The 21,704-nt window shown below is 47.3% G+C and overlaps 1 protein-coding gene across 3 annotated transcripts in view; it reads right to left on the reverse strand.

Moving 5' to 3' along the window:
• Nucleotides 1-12,027, reverse strand: part of DOP1B (DOP1 leucine zipper like protein B) — a 113,720-nt gene extending 101,693 nt beyond the window's left edge. For all 3 annotated transcript variants that reach the window (XR_005777423.1, XM_040423117.1, XM_040423116.1), the window contains exons 1-2: nt 11,926-12,027; nt 5,153-5,314 (exon numbers count right to left, since the gene is read on the reverse strand). Coding sequence is in view for 2 of the 3 variants with exons in the window: in XM_040423117.1 (XP_040279051.1) it covers nt 5,153-5,290 (138 nt within the window). In the remaining variant the exon portion in view is untranslated. The remainder of the gene's footprint in view (nt 1-5,152; nt 5,315-11,925) is intronic.
• Between the last annotated feature and the right edge of the window lie 9,677 nt (nt 12,028-21,704).

Here is a 21,704-nt window from a genome sequence, read left to right on the forward strand (position 1 = left end):
CATCCAAGACTGAATAAACCGCCCCCCCTCATTCCCCCCCTACAATGCCCGGACCCGAACTGGGTCCGCGATGCCGGCTTCCTTTCAGATCAATCCGCGTCCGTCTTCACATCATCTGTTGATGGGGGGTGCAGCCAACAGCAGGCCAAGGCGGTGCAAGGGGGCAGGTCACCACGACGGCACCCACCCCCCCATTGACGGGAGATGTGAAGACGGCTTCTGGAAGAAAACAGTCATCATGGACCAGGTGAGTATGCTCAGTGTTGCGGGTCCGGAAATTGTGGGGGAGGGGGGCGTTATTCAGTCTTGGATAGACCCTTTAATTTTGCAAAACACATAGTAAATAGAAAGAAGACTCGCTGGGTACCCCGGTCTGAGGTTTAACATAGGACTGCAGGCAAAACTGGCTCTTAAACAACAAACAATCTTCTAAGTGACAAAGTCAGCTCTGCTACATCAACAGCAAATGATACCGCTTACACTGAGGATGCCATGTACCAGCTCACAATGACACATCTCGGACGTACCGGGCATCAATCAGCCGTGCAGTGGGAACCGGCCGCTCCCTGCCCCGTCACTGGTGCATTCATGCAGAGCCGGCAGCATCAATCTCTTTCTAGAAGCCCGCACAAACGAGCGGTGAATCGGCGTGTGAAAAAGTCCTTGAGGCCATGTTTAGCTGCGTCCGTCACTGGATCCGCCATCTGAGAGGATGCCTGCTGGCGTCACGTGTGGCCCTCTCACGCTAGATCTAAGGGCCTGTTCACACTTGGTTTTTTGGAGCTGATTTTGGTGCGTTTCCGCTTCAAAATCAGCGCCAAAAAAACTCAGCAAAACAGCCTCCAAGAAGCAGCACGACCTATTTTGGGTCACAATCCAGGCTGAATCTCCCTCCGAATTGAATGGGAAAAGTAAAAAAAAAAAAAATCAGCTCCCTAACGTGTCTGCGCTTTTTTTTCCCCGCACAGATTCACACCAAAAACCACAAGCTGAAAATGCATTCGTAAAAAAAAAAAAAGAAAAAAGAAAAAAAAACACATATAAAATGCTCCAAAATGTGCAGATTCCGCGCCGAATTTTGTAGGCGGGTTTTTAAAATCCACAGTGTGAACACAACTTTAGGGTCTACACATTATTTAGAGTTTAGGATTTATTTTTCACAAAAATTTCGGAACCTGTGCAGAGGGAACCTGCGGGCACCATGAAATAAAAACAGTATCCCTGGTTACAGCTCCCGCGTTACGAGACGGGGGCGACGTTATTAAAGCACTGCGCCATTTTTCTGTCCTACTAAAGTCACAAATGTTGGCGCTAGTCCAGTTTTGCTCAAAGAATCTTCAACTTTCTCCCTTTTTACACAACGTTCGCACTTTCCTAAAAAGAGAACAGGGTGTGGCGGCGGGAGGGGGTAGGGCCTATATGGCGGCGGGAGGGGGTAGGGCCTATATGGCGGCACAGGAGCATGCGCTCTACCGTTGCATTCATCTCCATGGCGCTGACAAATACAGATGAACGGCAGTCCAACAGAGATCAGCGAGTGCACGCCCGACCACTGCTACATTCACATGGGGGGGGGGGGGCCAGGAACTCTATCGCCATGATTGGTGGGGGGTGCAGAAGTCGGACCCCGATGATCAGACACGCTCACATGAGGAGTTTAAATCTTGGAAAAACTTCTTTAAAGGGCAGGATAGGTCATCAGTATCTGACACCCAGTACCCGGTCGATCAGCCGGGGATTACTGGGAGCGGGTCCATCCTGTAGGATCAATACAGGACAGCGCCATGTAATCATCTTACTATTTATTGCAGATCGTCGGTATTCTGCAAGTTGTTTGTCTAGGTTGCCTAGCAACCACCCACATGACTTCTTCTCTTCACGCACAGAAGTGTTTTGCTGTACAGTAGACTGCCCTTCCACGTCACAGGCTTGTTTTACACCCCCCCCCCCCCCCCAATAATGCATCCAGGAAGCTTGAGAAAAGAGTAGAAATCATAAAGCCAGGACAGCATCGCAAGAAGAGGACCCCTTTACCCCTATACAACAGGGAGGACATCGCAACGTAATAACCTGCAAGTTTCCTATGTATCTATTAGATACTCTGACGCTTGTGACTTGATTATAAGTTTATATAGCAGAGCTGAGTTTGTCATGAGTTGTTGTATCTGTTTTTTTTTTGTAGGACTGATTTATCACCAGTCCGATCTCCTTAAGGCTCCATTCACACGTCCGCAATTAATTGCGGACCCATTCATTTCTATGGGGCAGCACTTCCGTTCCGCAAAAAAATAGAACATGTCCTATTCTTGTCCGCAATTGCGGACAAAAAACAGGAATATTCTATTAGTGCGGTCCGCAAAATGCAGAACGCGCATTGCCTCTGTCCGTGTTTTGCGGATCCGTGGATGCGCAAAACACGTTGCGGATGTGTGAATGGAGCCCAAGTGTCCGTTCACACGTCCGCAAAAGGGGTCCGCATCCGTTCCGCAATTTTTGCGGAACAGGTGAGAACCCATTCATTTTCAAATGTGCGAACCCATTCATTTTCAAATGGGGCCTTTTCTATTATAGTGTCGGCGATGTGTGGTCTGCAAAATGCGGAATGCACATTGCCGGTGTCCGTGTTTTGCGGATCCGTCGATCCACAACACACATACGGACGTGTGAATGGAGCCTTAAGGGGCGTTCATACGATAGACATTTGTGGTGTATCTTTAGGATGGGTCATAAATACCTGCTAGGTTGGTGGTCTCCCCTCTGACACCACTGTTTCCATAAGGGCTCATGCACACGGCCCGTTCCGTGCATTGGGGACCGCAATTTGCGATCCCCAATGCACGGGCAACATCAGTGCGGCTGTTGCAACGGATCCAGACCCATTCAACTTGCAGGTCCGTGATCCGTCCGCACTGCAAAAAAAAATAAAAAAATAGAACAAGTTTGATTTTTTTGCGGTGCGGAGGCACGGAGAGAAATCCCACAGAAACACTCCATACTGCGTTCGTGGGGTTCCGTGCCTCCGTTCCGCACTGCACCTTCCAGATTGCAGACCCGTTCAAGTGAATGGGTCCGCATCCGTGATGCGGTGCTAGAACGGCCGTGACCCATATATTGCGGACCCGCTGTTTGTGACTTTATGACATGTTTACACTACGTGTGTCTACGGTCGGAGTGCCTCTTTACAGTAGGGCAGGGGCGGAATTTACTAATTTGAATACTTTTCCCAGGGAGCACCGCCTGCAAGACTCCTCTCCACCAGTAGAACCAATACCCCCCCCCATAGATGCGGTCTTAAAATATCGTCACTCCCGATCCTCACTATACAAATAATTTCTCTGCTGATTGGTTGAAAAGGATCACATGACCAGCGGCCGCTGCCGCTTTATTAGCATACCTGACAGTGCGGTGCAATTTATGGTCCTCCATTCCCGAGTTCAGTGATGCGAGGGCCATTTAGTGAGCATCTTCTATAGGTGCACAGGGCATAAAGAGTTACGTGACAAATTCAGCTCTGCTACATAGATCTGTGTTCACACAAAGGCTCAGGGGCTTCCCCGAGTGAGTGAAGGAGGTCTGAAGACGGAGAGCGCAGGACAGGAGGCTGGAAACACAAACAGCAGCGACCAGGAAGTCACAGCCGCCTAACAGGATCCTGACATTCCCAGGCATTTCTAGTGTAAGATGTCTTCTGGAGTACTACAACCACCAACATTTATTACTACAGAGGACCAGACAGCTGCAAGGGGAACTGCGCCAATGGTTTATCCTGGTTAAGGCCTCCTGCACACGAACGTGTGCGCCCCGTTGCCGTATTGTGGACCGCATTTGCAGATCCGCAATACACGGGCACCGTTCCGTGTGCATTCCGCATCACAGATGCGGACCCATTCACTTCAATGGGTCTGCAAATCCGGAGATGTGGAACGGTGCGGAAGGGAAGCACGGAACGGAACCCTACGGGAGCACTAAGGAGTGCATCCGTGGGGTTTCGTCTCGTACTTCCGTTCGGCAAAGAGATAGAACATGTCCTATCTTTTTGCGGAACGGCCGGATCGCGGACCCATTAAAGTGAATTAGTCCCATTAAAGTGAAAACACGGACAGCGGCAATGTGCGTTCCGCATTTTACGGACCGCACATTGCCAGCACTATTAGAATATGCCTATTCTACAAGAATAGGACATGTTCTATTTTTTTCAGGATCGGAATTGCGGACCCGAAAGTACGGGTTCGCAATTCCGGATCGCAATTCCGTTCCGCAAAATGCGGAATGGAATTGCGGATGTGTGAATGGAGCCTACGGCTGCGGTCTTTCCGCAGGAGAGTCGGGCCCCCACCGATCAGATACTGATGCCCTATCCTGAGCATAGGCCATCAACATCAAAAACTGGGAAACCCTTTTAGGCTTATTGCACACGAACGTGTGCTTCCCGTTGCCGTATTGCGGACCGCATTTGCGGATCCGCAATACACGGGCACCGTTCCATGTGCATTCCGCATCACGGATGCGGACCCATTCACTTCAATGGGTCTGCAAATCCAGAGATGCGGAATGGTGCGGAACGGAAGCACGGAACGGAACCACTGCGGAGTGCTTCCGTGGGGTTTCGTCCCGTACTTCCGTTCCGTAAAAAGCTAGAACATGTCCTATCTTTTTGCAGAACGGGCGGATCACGGACCTATTAAAGTGAACGGGTCCGCGATCCGCTGCGGCTGCCCGACGGTCGGTGTTCGTGCATTGTGGCCCGCATTTTGCGGGACAAAGCACGGCCACAGGGCGCACACGTTCGTGTGCAGGAGGCCTTAAGAGAAGAGAGAATTGCCTGACAAAATCCATCGTGCCTAGTGGGGGTCTAATGGCGCCCGTACATGGCGGTAAGGTTGGGTTCGCATCCCGTTTTTGCTGTCCATAAAAAAAAATTAAAAAAGGATACAAAAGCGTGCAGAGCTGCAGAGACCAGTAAAAAAACGTATATGTTAGTTAATGTTTTGTTTTTTACAATGGAACTCTATGGTGACGGATGCCACTGTATGGCGTCGGTCTGAGCCATCCGTTAACGTATACGCGTTTTTGTATACGTTAAACGAATGGCAAAAACGTGATGTGAATCCAGCCTCATCGGTGCGTGTTCACGTGCAGCGCCATTTCTTACCTTATTGAGTTTCCCGAGCGAGGAGATAAGATCTGCCCATTCAGTGGAGGACTCGAAGTTTCTCAAGGCCTTCTCAATCACCGAGGAGTAATTCCGGTATCTGTAGTCCGCCAGCAGCTCCTGCTCTTCGGGATCCATTTTTCATCCTTTCTGGAGGACGCCCTACATGACAGACACAAGGTGAGACTCGTCAGCAGGAAAACCAACCAATCCAATGACGACTTGTACTTCCGGCACTGGCTGCTTTATACACGACTGATCATATCCAAGCAGAAGAGCGGCCATTATTACAGCTGGGCATCGTAGCGGGGAAAAAGGCGGTCAACCGCTTCTGAGCGGAGAGAGGCTCTATCCCATCTATGCCTGGATGCAGCGGCCCCCTACCAGGCCCAAAGGGGTCCACATAGCTGGAAACGTGCCATAAGTATTGGGAATACTCCTTTCCATCTTCACAAACATGAATAGGTGTTTCCATGGTAACAGACTACAAGCTCTGTGAAGTCGGATCCTGCAGCCGCACTCCATTCTATTTGTCTACCTACCAAACGGACAAATGGAAAACAGGACGGCAGAAAGGTACACTACACAGCTTTTTTTCTTTTTCTGTCCGTTACCATGGAAACAAACAGGTCTGCATAGGAGCTGTAGATGGAAAACGGTAGGAAGAGTTTAAATTAAAGGGGTATTTCCATCTGGGACATTGGGGGCATATCGCTAGGATATTTCGCTAATGTCTGATAGGCGCGAGTCTCACCTCTGTGACCCGCAGCTATCCTTAGAGCGGAGCCCGCACCGCGTATGTGCGGCCATTCATTTCTAGGTGAGCTCCGAAAATAACCGAGCGTTGGCTCAGCGAATGGAGCTGTGGCCGCGCTTCGCACGGCGAGCTTCCCTTTCATTCTAGTGGGACTTCCGAAAATGGCTGAGCGAGTGGCTTGGCTATTTTCGGCGCACATTCGCGGCGCGCCCTCCAGCACTTTGCGGGCTCCGTTCTAAGGATAGGTGCGGGTCCCAGAGGTGAAGTTATCACTAGGATATGCCCCCAATGAGGCATTTAAGACAGGGATGCCCAACCTGCGGCCCTCCAGCTGTTGCAAAACTATAACTCCCAGCAGGCCTGGACAGCCTACAGCTATTAGGGCATGCTGGGAGTTGTAGTTTTGCAACAGCTGCAGGGCCGCAGGTTGAGCATCCCTGCTTTAATACCATTACAGTTGTTGCGACACGCTGCTGGATACTGCAGCGCTGCTCCCATTCACTTTCAGCGCCGGCTACTGGTGCCAGTGCTACTGCAGAACAGCTGACTGGTGGAGGGTGCGAGGTGTCGGAGCCACGCTGAGCAAATATTGACGGCCATTGATTCACCCTGCCTGTCAACTCAGCTCCCACGATGCACTGCCGTCCGGAATCTACAAGAATTCGGAATTTCACTTTGGATGTAAATGGAGAATAAAATCCATGTAACGTCAGCGCGGCCAGCAGCGCCGGTCGCCATGGGCACACCATGTGACATCATCGCGGCCAGCAGCGCCGGTCGCCATGGGCACACCATGTGACATCATCGCGGCACGGGCTCCAACGATTGGCGAGTGGAGGCGGTCAGGGCAAAATTTCAAAGGTCAAATATTACACAGTTTGGGATATTTTTATTATTATTTTTTAAATCCTCAGAAAACACCCTTAAACTATTTGCTGGATGACTCCACGCACTACAACTCCCAGGAGGCCGGACGCGGCAGGAATTACAGGAAACTAATTACTGCTTGAACAGAAGGATGAAAGATCCAGGCAGATAAAAAGGACTTTGACATTTATGACATGGGTAATTATCAGAGAGCCGATATACAAGTCTCTCCGCCGCCATCTGGGGCCACGCCTACCGATACTGTCACACTCACGGGGATTTAACAATATGGCGGTCGGAAGAAACGCCATATTTTTTATATGTATTCACCACAAAACCAGAAGAAATCCACCAATAAATCTGCCGCCAGATCACAGAGCAGAAGAGTTGACATGGGGACCATTGGAATCATAACTTCAAGCATTGAGGCTTCTGTCCGCCAAATAGTCTTTATATAAAGGGTAACGCCCGCCAGGCGGACATTCCTCACGTACAGCGATCGGACATAACATTATAACAACTTGTATTGTGTAGCTGCCTCTCGTGCCACCAAAAAAGTCAGCCAGGTGTAGTGGTCACAATAGAGGGGTGATGGTCCATCAGATGTAGTGGTCACTATAGAGGGGTGATAGTCCATCAGATGTAGTGGTCACTATAGAGGGTGATGGTCCTCCAGATGTAGTGGTCACTATAGAGGGTGATAGTCCACCAGATGTAGTGGTCACTATACAGGGGTGAGGGTCCACCAGATGTAGTGGTCACTATAGAGGGGTGATGGTCCCCCAGATGTAGTGGTCACTATAGAGGGGTGATAGTCCTCCAGATGTAGTGGTCACTATACAGGGTGATAGTCCTCCAGATGTAGTGGTCACTATAGAGGGGTGACAGTCCTCCAGATGTAGTGGTCACTATAGAGGGGTGATGGTCCATCAGATGTAGTGGTCACTATAGAGGGGTGATGGTCCTCCAGATGTAGTGGTCACTATAGAGGGGTGAGGGTCCACCAGATGTAGTGGTCACTATAGAGGGGTGATGGTCCCCCAGATGTAGTGGTCACTATAGAGGGGTGATGGTCCCCCAGATGTAGTGGTCACTATAGAGGGGTGATAGCCCTCCAGATGTAGTGGTCACTATACAGGGGTGAGGGTCCACCAGATGTAGTGGTATACAGGGGTGAGGGTCCACCAGATGTAGTGGTCACTATAGAGGGGTGAGGGTCCACCAGATGTAGTGGTCACTATAGAGGGGTGATGGTCCACCTGATGTAGTGGTCACTATAGAGGGGTGATGGTCCTCCAGATGTAGTGGTCACTATAGAGGGGTGATGGTCCATCAGATGTAGTGGTCACTATAGAGGGGTGATGGTCCTCCAGATGTAGTGGTCACTATACAGGGTGATAGTCCTCCAGATGTAGTGGCCACTATACAGGGGTGATAGTCCACCAGATGTAGTGGTCACTATACAGGGTGATAGTCCACCAGATGTAGTGGTCACTATAGAGGGGTGAGGGTCCACCAGATGTAGTGGTATACAGGGGTGAGGGTCCACCAGATGTAGTGGTCACTATAGAGGGGTGAGGGTCCACCAGATGTAGTGGTCACTATAGAGGGGTGATGGTCCACCTGATGTAGTGGTCACTATAGAGGGGTGATGGTCCTCCAGATGTAGTGGTCACTATAGAGGGGTGATGGTCCATCAGATGTAGTGGTCACTATAGAGGGGTGATGGTCCTCCAGATGTAGTGGTCACTATACAGGGTGATAGTCCTCCAGATGTAGTGGCCACTATACAGGGGTGATAGTCCACCAGATGTAGTGGTCACTATACAGGGTGATAGTCCACCAGATGTAGTGGTCACTATACAGGGGTGAGGGTCCACCAGATGTAGTGGTCACTATACAGGGGTGATGGTCCACCTGATGTAGTGGTCACTATAGAGGGGTCCAAAGAAATAGAAAAACCGCAGCACTCTCTTGTATCCTTAAATCACTTTATTCCATCAAATTCATGCGACGTTTCGACCGGTGTGGTCTTTCTCAAGCAACTGACAATACAGCTTAGCCTGGTTTAAATACCCTCCTACCAGGAGGAGCTAACACGCATGTCAAAAATTGTGTAAACATAATAAATCAACCTAAATCGTGGAGCTGGCACATATGTGGAAAGAAGGTTAAAATATCATAGGCCCTCCTTCCAAAATAGTGCCAAGCATCATGTTACAGTTTATAAATACATATGTATTGCAGTAATAAATATTACTTACTTCAGATTGGCCCTTGTGGACTGCTGGTGGGTGTAAACAAGGTGCTGTATACAGCATGTTGATCGCATGCCTATGCCCCTCGCATGTGCGCAAGCGTGTGGAGGCTGGATGCGCGCCAAAACACTTAGTCTCGCCGCGTCTGAGTTCGCAATGCGCATGCGCATCGGAACGGTGTTCGCGCGTGCGCAGAAGAAAGTTAGATGTGCGCAGGCGCGATGTCACGTAGGCGCACCGGAGGTCATTGTTCAGTTACTCAAAGTGCAGGCGTCGGAGCGGAGCTTGCGCATGTTCAGTGAGTGTGCTGTCAGCCGGCTGGTGACAGTACCTAGGCAATGTATTCTCCTTGGCAATCTCGGCTGTATCGCATCAGTGATATCTAAGTAGGGCATAAGGGCACTCGAAGTGGGGGTCCGGAAGGCAATATTAGATAGTAATTGCAGCATTGTTTAATTCAAACGGGTGTCAGCAAAATGTAAAAATAGTATGCTTATAACATACATATAACATACAGTCCTCTATAATATCATGACCTAATGTGGGAAAAACCTCCTAATACAAACAGCAATGCAATGGTGTCTCAATATGGGAGAGGGTGGGCTAGGGATATAAAAGCTCGGACACTGGCAGAGTCACCCCGTGATGAGTAACCGCCAATTTGTCCTTACACATTCAACGCTTAGGGTCACATTGTGTGGGGTTCCAACCGAGTGAACGGGAGGGCGCCCCTAGCCACTTCCGTGCCCACCATTGCGTATGGTAAAAGTCAGCAAGTCAGTAGGGTGACTAATTACCATGTACATCCATCCAAAGTGGAGGTACTGGTATCCTATCCCTAGGTTTCCCATTGCCTCCAGGGGTTGTCATTCAAACAAGCTGTCGAACCCTCTAGCGTAGTGAAAACACACACCGCTAAAAGGTGTAAAATTACACACTACTTACTATTTAGGTCTATGGTAGTATTTCAGTGGATGTAAGTTAGCTGTCACCTAAAAAACAGAAAAGCTGCGTTAAAGGAGGAAAAGCACTACAGACCTAAGTCGGATCCAAGCGCTCCCCCACACTCAGTGTCACTTATGGGATAATGGTATTGTTCCAAGGTATATCTACCGGTATGCAGCGGATTGTTAGGTAGGGTGATCTCTCTCACTGTGTCTCGGCCCACCTGCTACATCATCCATTTCTTTGTCACTATAGAGCGGTGATAGTCCATCAGATGTAGTGGTCACTATAGAGGGGTGATGGTCCACCTGATGTAGTGGTCACTATACAGGGGTGATAGTCCACCAGATGTAGTGGTCACTATAGAGGGGTGATGGTCCCCCAGATGTAGTGGTCACCATACAGGGGTGATAGTCCTCCAGATGTAGTGGTCACTATAGAGCGGTGATAGTCCATCAGATGTAGTGGTCACTATAGAGGGGTGATGGTCCCCCAGATGTAGTGGTCACTATAGAGGGGTGATGGTCCCCCAGATGTAGTGGTCTCCATAGAGGGGTGATGGTCCATCAGATGTAGTGGTCACTATAGAGGGGTGATGGTCCACCTGATGTAGTGGTCACCATAGAGGGGTGATGGTCCATCAGATGTAGTGGTCACTATAGAGGGGTGATGGTCCATCAGATGTAGTGGTCACTATAGAGGGGTGATGGTCAACCTGATGTAGTGGTCACTATAGAGGGGTGATGGTCCATCAGATGTAGTGGTCACCATAGAGGGGTGATGGTCCATCAGATGTAGTGGTCACTATAGAGCGGTGATAGTCCTCCAGATGTAGTGGTCACTATAGAGGGGTGATGGTCCCCCAGATGTAGTGGTCACCATAGAGGGGTGATGGTCCACCTGATGTAGTGGTCACCATAGAGGGGTGATGGTCCATCAGATGTAGTGGCCACTATAGAGGGTGATAGTCCTCCAGATGTAGTGGTCACTATAGAGCGGTGATGGTCCATCAGATGTAGTGGTCACTATAGAGGGGTGATGGTCCTCCAGATGTAGTGGTCACTATAGAGGGGTGATGGTCCCCCAGATGTAGTGGTCACCATAGAGGGGTGATGGTCCACCTGATGTAGTGGTCACTATACAGGGGTGATGGTCCACCAGATGTAGTGGTCACTATAGAGGGGTGATGGTCCTCCAGATGTAGTGGTCACTATAGAGGGGTGATGGTCCCCCAGATGTAGTGGTCACCATAGAGGGGTGATGGTCCACCTGATGTAGTGGTCACTATACAGGGGTGATGGTCCACCAGATGTAGTGGTCACTATAGAGGGGTGATGGTCCACCAGATGTAGTGGTCACTATAGAGGGGTGATGGTCCATCAGATGTAGTGGTCACTATAGAGGGGTGATGGTCCACCAGATGTAGTGGTCACTATACAGGGGTGATGGTCCACCAGATGTAGTGGTCACTATAGAGGGGTGATGGTCCACCAGATGTAGTGGTCACTATAGAGGGGTGATGGTCCATCAGATGTAGTGGTCACTATACAGGGGTGATGGACTGGTCCATCAGATGTAGTGGTCACTATACAGGGGTGATGGTCCACCAGATGTAGTGGTCACTATAGAGGGGTGATGGTCCACCAGATGTAGTGGTCACTATAGAGGGGTGATGGTCCATCAGATGTAGTAGTCACTATACAGGGGTGATGGTCCATCAGATGTAGTAGTCACTATACAGGGTGATGGTCCCCCAGCTGTAGTGGTCACTATAGAGGGGTGATGGTCCACCACAGGCAGGGGTCACTGGTGAGATGAGCTATTACTGGGGCTGTACCATGAGCACAGTGCAGGGGGATCCCTGCCGTAATTTAGGGCTCCAGAACTGTGTAACATATGGGGTACCCTCAGACCCCCTATTTGTATTCTCCCAGGACTACACCCACCTGGCTCCGCCGTGTCCTGCGCTCCTCCCTTCCCAGCATCCACCTCCTCTCCCGGGCACAAGGTGCTGGAGATGTGGACAACACTGGTCTGACAGACTGTACAGGACTGCCAGCCAGCGGACGCGACCACTCCCGGGGGTAGAGGGGAGCGCTGCCTCACGAATCCTTCTCTGTCACTCGCTAGCGGCCAAAATTAAACTGTACGATTGTTGATTTGATTGATATGATCTAACATTATAACAAAGCAACTCAAAATGTTCTCCAATACTAAACGTAGTACTTCTAGTGGTAAAAAGGCAGGTCCTCTGAATCCCCCCGTGCGACACATGGTACAATCCAACTTCTCAGCAAGTTGTTCAGGTTCTGCCGCTAGTGGTGACGTCAGTCGGGCTGGTTTAACTCCTTCGTCGCCAGTGTGCTCTAGATTGCCACAGCATTTCACTTCCGCACATGTTACTATACAGACTAGTGCAGGCCAGACCATCACTCCTCGACGGTGGGACTACAAGGCCCAGCATTCTAAAGCCTTTGGCGCTAAAATTACGCTGTAATTAGTTGCCATGCAATAGTACGCCTTGATCAAATTTAATGTTCTGCCTTTAGATCTAAAATTTTATGCTGATCAATTTTATAATATATGGGTCTGTAGGGGGCGCTGTGTGTTTCTCAGGCTATGTTCAAATCTGCCATTTTTTAAAAAAAAAATCTTCATTTTTGAATTTTCGTTTTTCATTCCCTACTTTCCCGGAGCCATAACTTTTTTATTTTTCCGTTCACGCAGAGGTATAAGGGCTTGTTTTCTGCAGGACAAGCTGTACTTTCTAATGGCACCATTAATTATTGCATTAGTGCCGAGTTGGAAATATTCCAAATGGGGTGGAATTGGATTTTTTTTTTAAAAATACATCTATAGTTTTATGTTTTTTTTTTACAACGTTCCCTGTATGATAAAACTGACCTGTTACTTTCATTTTCCTGGTCAGTATGATTACAGCGAGTACGTTCATATCGTATTTCTTGTGTTTTAATAATAATAACTTTGGGGGGGAGATTTTTTTTTTTTCTTTGCACCGCCATATTCTGACCACCATAACTTTTTGATATTTACATCTACGGAGCTTTGTGAGGGCTCATTTTTTGCAGGGCGAACTGTAGTTATACTGATACCATTTTGGGGTGTGCATGACTTTTTGATCACTTTTTATTTAATTTTTTGGGAGGTGAAGTGATTAAAAAAAAAAATGTCCAATAGGTAATTTTGATTTTGTTTCCGTTATGCCGTTCGCCATATGGGAAAAATATTTTTATATTTCAATAGTATGGGTAAACTGTTTCATGGATGATGTTTATTTTTTATATTGTTTATTTTATTTTATTTTTTGAGGGGAGGATTGATTTAAATTTTTCAATTTTTTTTTCTATTTTTAATCACTTAAAGGGACACTGACAGGCCAAATCAGCATATATAGTTAGATATATCACATTACAGGTCTTATAGAGTCTTTTAAAAGCATATAAGTATCCCCCCTGTCCACCTTATAAAGAGCGAAATATAAAGTTTTATAACCTGCTTCTCTGGTCAGCAATCTGCCCAAGGGGCGGCGTTTCATGTGAAAATGCGCCCAGCCAGCCTTCCCAACTGCCGTTCTTAAGCCCCGCCCAGCTCATCATTATTCACTTCGCTGGGCGGCGGCTAGAACTCTCCCCAGTCCCGATCCTGCGCATGGGCAATTCAATCCTCTGGGACGCACTATTAACCCCTTTGACGATGTGAGTGAGCAGCGCTCTGAAGCGCTGCTCTGAACAGTGCATGGCTGAGGCTGCAGCTGCCTCCAAGACGCAGGCAGGCTGTGTGTGTACGCATGCGCGATCTAACCACGGCGGGGCGCAGGCGCAGAAGATTGGGCATGAACGATGCCCAGAGGATTGAATTGCCCATGCGCAGGATCGGGACTGGGGAGAGTTCTAGCCGCCGCCCAGCGAAGTGAATAATGATGAGCTGGGCGGGGCTTAAGAACGGCAGTTGGGAAGGCTGGCTGGGCGCATTTTCACATGAAACGCCGCCCCTTGGGCAGATTGCTGAACGGAGAAGCAGGTTATAAAACTTTATATTTCGCTCTTTATAAGGTGGACAGGGGGGATACTTATATGCTTTTAAAAGACTCTATAAGACCTGTAATGTCATATATCTAACTATATATGCTGATTTGGCCTGTCAGTGTCCCTTTAAGGACCACAGGTTTATACCCCCCTAGTGACCAGGCCCTTTTTTCCAAATCGGCACTCCATAACTTTAGCGGTTTATTGCTCGTTCATGCAACTTACCACCCAAATGAATTTTACCTCCTTTTCTTCTCACTAATAGAGCTTTCATTTGGTGGTATTTCATTGCTGCTGACATTTTTACTTTTTTTGTTATTAATCGAAATTTAACGATTTTTTTGCAAAAAAATTTCATTTTTCACTTTCAGTTGTAAAATTTTGCAAAAAAAACGAGATCCATATATAAATTTTTCTCTAAATTTATTGTTCTACATGTCTTTGATAAAAAAAAATGTTTGGGTAAAAAAAAATTGGTTTGGGTAAAAGTTATAGCGTTTACAAACTATGGTACAAAAATGTGAATTTCCCCTTTTTGAAGCAGCTCTGACTTTCTGAGCACCTGTCATGTTTCCTGAGGTTCTACAATGCCCAGACAGTACAAACACCCCACAAATGACCCCATTTCGGAAAGTAGACACCCTAAGGTATTCGCTGATGAGCATAGTGAGTTCATAGAACTTTTTATTTTTTGTCACAAGTTAGCGGAAAATGATGATTTTTTTTTTTTTCTTACAAAGTCTCATATTCCACTAACTTGTGACAAAAAAGAAAAACTTCCATGAACTCACTATGCCCATCACGAAATACCTTGGGGTGTCTTCTTTCCAAAATGGGGTCACTTGTGGGGTAGTTATACTGCCCTGGCATTTTAGGGGCCCTAATGTGTGGTAAGTAGTTTGAAATCAAAATCTGTAAAAAATGGCCGGTGAAATCCGAAAGGTGCTCTTTGGAATGTGGGCCCCTTTGAGCACCTAGGCTGCAAAAAAGTGTCACACATGTGGTATTGCCGTACTCAGGAGAAGTTGGGCAATGTGTTTTGGGGTGTCATTTTACATATACCCATGCTGGGTGAGAGAAATATCTTGGCAAAAGACAACTTTTCCCATTTTTTTATACAAAGTTGGCATTTGACCAAGATATTTATCTCACCCAGCATGGGTATATGTAAAATGACACCCCAAAACACATTGCCCAACTTCTCCTGAGTACGGCGATACCACATGTGTGACACTTTTTTGCAGCCTAGGTGGGCAAAGGGGCCCACATTCCAAAGAGCACCTTTAGGATTTCACCGGCCATTTTTTACAGATTCTGATTTCAAACTACTTACCACACATTAGGGCCCCTAAAATGCCAGTGCAGTATAACTACCCCACAAGTGACCCCATTTTGGAAAGAAAACACCCCAAGGTATTCCGTGAGGGGCATGGCGAGTTCCTAGAATTTTTTATTTTTTGTCACAAGTTAGCGGAAAATGATGATTTTTTTTTCTTACAAAGTCTCATATTCCACTAACTTGTGACAAAAAATAAAAACTTCCATGAACTCACTATGCCCATCACGAAATACCTGGGGGTGTCTTCTTTCCAAAATGGGGTCACTTGTGGGGTAGTTATACTGCCCTGGCATTTTAAGGGCCCGAATGCGTGAGAAGTAGTTTGAAATCAAAATCTGTAAAATATGGCCGGTGAAATCCGAAAGGTGCTCTTTGGAATGTGGGCCCCTTTGCCCACCTAGGCTGCAAAAAAGTGTCACACATCTGGTATTGCCGTACTCAGGAGAAGTTGGGCAATGTGTTTTGGGGTGTCATTTTACATATGCCCATGCTGGGTGAGAGAAATATCTTGGCAAAAGACAATTTTCCAATTTTTTTATACAAAGTTGGCATTTGACCAAGATATTTATCTCACCCAGCATGGGTATATGTAAAATGACACCCCAAAACACATTGCCCAACTTCTCCTGAGTATGGCGATACCAGATGTGTGACACTTTTTTGCAGCCTAGATGCGCAAAGGGGCCCACATTCCTTTTATGAGGGCATTTTTAGACATTTGGATCCCAGACTTCTTCTCATGCTTTAGGGCCCCTAAAATGCCAGGGCAGTATAAATACCCCACATGTGACCCCATTTTGGAAAGAAGACACCCCAAGGTATTCAATGAGGGGCATGGCGAGTTCATAGAATTTTTATTTTTTTGGCACAAGTTAGCGGAAATTGATATATTTTTTTTTTTTCTCACAAAGTCTCCCTTTCCGCTAACTTGGGACAAAAATTTCAATCTTTCATGGACTCAATATGCCCCTCACGGAATACCTTGGGGTGTCTTCTTTCCGAAATGGGGTCACATGTGGGGTATTTATACTGCCCTGGCATTCTAGGGGCCCTAAAGCGTGAGAAGAAGTCTGGAATATAAATGTCTAAAAATTTTACGCATTTGGATTCCGTGAGGGGTATGTTGAGTTCATGTGAGATTTTATTTTTTGACACAAGTTAGTGGAATATGAGACTTTGTAAGAAAAAAAAAAAAATTCCGCTAACTTGGGCCAAAAAAATGTGTGAATGGAGCCTTACAGGGGGGTGATCAATGACAGGGGGGTGATCAATGACAGGGGTTTGATCAGAGAGTCTATATGGGGTGATCACCCCCCTGTCATTGATCACCCCCCTATAAGGCTCCATTCAGATGTCCGTATGTGTTTTGCGGATCCGATCCATGTATCCGTAAAAAACATACGGACATCTGAATGGAGCCTTACAGGGGAGAGATCAATGACAGGGGGGTGATCAATGACAGGGGGTGATCAGGGAGTCTATATGGGGTGATCACCCCCCTGTCATTGATCACCCCCCTATAAGGCTCCATTCAGATGTCCGTATGTGTTTTGCGGATCCGATCCATGTATCAGTGGATCCGTAAAAATCATACGGACATCTGAATGCAGCCTTACAGGGGGGTGATCAATGACAGGGGGGTGATCAATGACAGGGGGGTGATCAGGGAGTCTATATGGGGTGATCACCCCCCTGTCATTGATCACCCCTCTGTAAGGCTCCATTCAGATGTCTGTATGTGTTTTGCGGATCCGATCCATGTATCAGTGGATCCGTAAAAATCATACGGACGTCTGAATGGAGCCTTACAAGGGGGTGATCAATGACAGGGGGGTGATCAGGGAGTCTATATGGGGTGATCACCCCCCTGTAAGGCTCCATTCAGACGCCTGTATGTGTTTTGCGGATCCAATCCATGTATCCGTGGATCCGTAAAAAACATACGGACATCTGAATGCAGCCTTACAGGGGGGTGATCAATTACATGGGGGTGATCAATGACAGGGGGGTGATCAGGGAGTCTATATGGGGTGATCACCCCCGTCATTGACCCCCCCCTGTAAGGCTGCATTCAGATGTCCGTATGCGTTTTGCGGATCCGATCCATGTATCAGTGGATCCGTAAAATCATACGGACGTCTGAATGGAGCCTTACAGGGGGGTGATCAATGACAGGGGGGTGATCAATGACAGGGGGGTGATCAGGGAGTCTATATGGGGTGATCAGGGGTGATCAGTGGTTCATAAGGGGTTAATAAGTGACAGGGGGGGGTGTAGGGTAGTGTAGTGGTGTTTGGTGCTACTTTACTGAGCTGCCTGTGTCCTCTGGTGGTCGATCCAAACAAAAGGGACCACCAGAGGACCAGGTAGCAGGTATATTAGACGCTGTTATCAAAACAGCATCTAATATACCTGTTAGGGGTTAAAAAAATCGCATCTCCAGCCTGCCAGCGAACAATCGCCGCTGGCAGGCTGGAGATCCACTCGCTTACCTTCCGATCCTGTGAACGCGCGCGCCTGTGTGCGCGCGTTCACAGGAAATCTCGCGTCTCGCGAGATGACGCACGGATGCGTCCAGGAGGAATGAATCAACCACCTTCCGGACGCATCCGTGCGTTAGGCGGTCGGGAGGTGGTTAATGTATAATCTTGCATTTATGTATCTGCAAAATCCCTGTTAACAGGCCTATTAGGTGTAATTTATACATCCCGCCACTAGATTGGGATAAAGTTCAGGTCCTATATATATCCAGGTCAGGCCTAGTGAGACAGATCAGGTTAAGGCAGAATAGAGTGGGGACAGAGAAGATCAGATCAGTTCAGTTGAGACCACAGGTCAGTGTGAAGATCAGAGAGTGGAAAGGTGCAGATCCAGCACGTCAGCTCTAAAAGAAAGTCTTAGTCCAGAAAGGGACAGGAGAAACGGACAGATTTAACTTCATCCAAAGGATAAAAGCCGTAACCCAGGCAGAAAGGACCTTTGGGATATTTTAGGTGAAGGATACCTTAGCCTCTGGCAACCTCACCAAGATTCCACTGACATTAAAGTAACCCACTGCTCCAAAACCACAAAAACCTGACAAGCCTACAACAGTGGATTTGCAGAATTACCTCTGTACCATCTAGAGACTGCATAATTGTACTACTGCAACCAAGAGACATCCAAAGTAAAAGTTGTGAGTTGCATCTTACCACTGTCTACCTCATTATTACTACCTATGGTTGTACCACCATTAACGGTACTGGCGTCACAACAAAAAACATCAAGGGACTCAGCCGCAACAAGCACCCTAAGCACCCCTAACATCAAGGGCACCTCAACCACCATCTTAGCTGATGCTTCCTACCACAGAGCGTGCCCCGGAGGATTTCGTGCTGTCCACCTCAACACTGTGCTGCCAGCCCAGGGAGGCTTTCTGCTAACCGTGAGTAAATGGATGAACTGTGTGTTATACTTTGGCCCCTCATCGGTCCACCGTGCACCTCACGTGTTGCCCCTGCGTTACTGGCTGGCTGCATAACTTTTTATTGGCGTCACGAACAGGATAATTAACCCCTGCGCCATATTTGAAAGACTGTCGCTTGTAAATAAGCCCCTTTATTTGCTTGAGAGACTTATTGTGCGCTGTTTTGGGGCCCAGGACTGTTCAAATTGATTGAAAAGTATATGGAGGTGGTATACTAGTCCCCAGCATCAAAACCGCAGTGTCAAAAGTGTGAAAATTCAACATTTGTGTGTCACTATAACGGCTTTCTGTCAGTGAATAGACTGTTACTGTGAAACTAATATGGCCGCCGGAGCTCCGATTTAAAAAAATAACACTGCACCATCACTGTGCTAATTGGCGACACCCCCTGCAGAGTGGGAAACCAGTGTGCCGCCCCTTTATGCAAATTCAAGCCCATCCTACCTGTACTGTGTGGGTTCTGAGAGGCGGGCCCTGTATATTAGCGCAGCGCCGCCTCCTCTGCTTGTGGCCACATTAAAGGGAGACGCCGCGCACGGGAGGACGGTGTGACGTGCGTGCATCCCCAAGGTATCGCGAGATTTACACCGGCAGGCTGCCGGATCGCATCGCATTGCCTCTCTGCCCCCAAGTAACTACCGCAGACTGTAATTTACTCTCGGCATTTCAAAGGGAAGCACCGCTAGCCAGGAGCGCCATTAGGAATCCAAATAAGCGCTGTCTGAGTATTGTACTTAGCCGACATTGAACATTTAAAGGGCTACACACCGAAAAATAACGGTCGCCCATAGCAACGTTAAGTAAAAAGTATTGCAAGCCACAAATAACTTATCTGACTGTAATTAAACTATTGTCAGCATGTCTGTGCAGGAAGATAACGTGCAGGCTGACCTCCGCGGATCCGCAAAACACATACGGACGTCTGAATGGAGCCTTACAGGGGGGGTGATCACCCCATATAGACTCCCTGTTCACCCCCCTGTCATTGATCACCTCCTGTAAGGCTCCATTCAGATGTCCGTATGTGTTTTGCGGATCCGCAAAACACGGACGCCGGCAATGTGCTTTACGCATTTTGCGGATCCGCACATTGCCAGAACTATATAGAAAATGCCTTTTCTTGTCCGCGATTGCGGACAAGAATAGGACATGTTCTATAGGCTCTACAAAAAACGCAGTGTTCGCCTGATCAGGCCTGATCTTGTGCGTACACTTGCGTTCAGTCCGCCCCACCGCAGTGACAGAATTTTTTTTTTTCTGATCACTGCAAAAACACCGTAAAATCGCTGCGGCGCTATAAAGATCACTTTTGAGGGGCATGGTGAGTTCATAGAAGATTTTTTTTTTTGGCACAAGTTAGCGGAAATTGATTTTTTTATTTATTTTTCTTACAAAGTCTCATATTCCACTAACTTGTGACAAAAAATAAAATCTCACATGAACTCACCATACCCCTCACGGAATCCAAATGTGTAAAATTTTTTAGACATTTATATTCCAGACTTCTTCTCACGCTTCAGGGCCCCTAAAATACCAGGGCAGTATAAATACCCCACATGTGACCCCATTTTGGAAAGAAGACACCCCAAGGTATTTCGTGAGGGGCATGGCGAGTTCATGTAAAAAAAAAAAATTTGTCACAAGTTAGCGGAATATGAGACTTTGTAAGAAAAACAAACAAAAAAAAAAAAAAACATTTTCCGCTAAATTGTGCCAAATTTATTTTTTTCTAGGAACTCGCCATGCCCCTCACGGAATACCTTGGGGTGTCTTCTTTCCAAAATGGGGTCACTTGTGGGGTATTTATACTGCCCTGGCATTTTAGGGGACCTAAAGCGTGAGAAGTAGTTTGGAATCCAAATGCGTAAAAAATGCCCTGTGAAATCGTAAAGATTCTCATTGGAATTTGGGCCCCTTTGCGCACCTAGGCTGCAAAAAAGTGTCACACATGTGGTATCGCCGTACTCAGGAGAAGTAGGGCAATGTGTTTTGGGGTGTATTTTTACATATACCCATACTGTGTGTGAGAAATATCTCTGTAAATGATAACTTTTTAATTTTTTTTATACAAAGTTGTCAATTTACAGAGATATTTCTCTCACCCAGCATGGGTATATGTAAAAATACACCCCAAAACACATTGCCCTACTTCTCCTGAGTACGGCGATACCACATGTGTGACACTTTTTTGCAGCCTAGGTGCGTGAAGGGGCCGAAAGTCCAACGAGTACCTTTAGGCTTTACAGGGTTGCTCACAATTTAGCCCCGCCCAAAATGCCAGAACAGTAAACACAAATGACCCCATTTCGGAAAGTAGACACCCCAAGGTATTCGCTGAGGGGCATATTGAGTCAATGAAAGATTTAACTTTTTGTCACAAGTTAGTGGAAAGGGAGACTTTGTGAGAAAAAACAAAAGAAAATCAATTTCCGCTAACTTGTGCCAAAAAAAAAAAAACTTCTATGAACTCGCCATGCCCCTCACGGAATACCTTGGGGTGTCTTCTTTCCAAAATGAGGTCACTTATGGGGTATTTATACTGCACTGGCATTTTAGGGGCCCTAAAGCGTGAGAAGAAGTCTGTAATCCAAATGCCTAAAAATGCCCTCCTAAAAGGTACTCATTGGAATTTGGGCCCCTTTGCGCACCTAGGCTGCAAAAAAGTGTCACACATGTGGTATCGCCGTACTCAGGAGAAGTAGGGCAATGTGTTTTGGGGTGTCTTTTTACATATACCCATGCTGGGGGAGAGAAATATCTCTGTAAAATGACAACTTTGTTTAAAAAAATGGGAAAAGTTGTCTTTTACAGAGATATTTATCTCACCCAGCATGGGTATATGTAAAAAGACACCCCAAAACACATTGCCCTACT

Source organism: Bufo bufo, chromosome 3 (genome assembly GCF_905171765.1).
Source record: "Bufo bufo chromosome 3, aBufBuf1.1, whole genome shotgun sequence".
Lineage (NCBI taxonomy): Eukaryota > Metazoa > Chordata > Amphibia > Anura > Bufonidae > Bufo > Bufo bufo.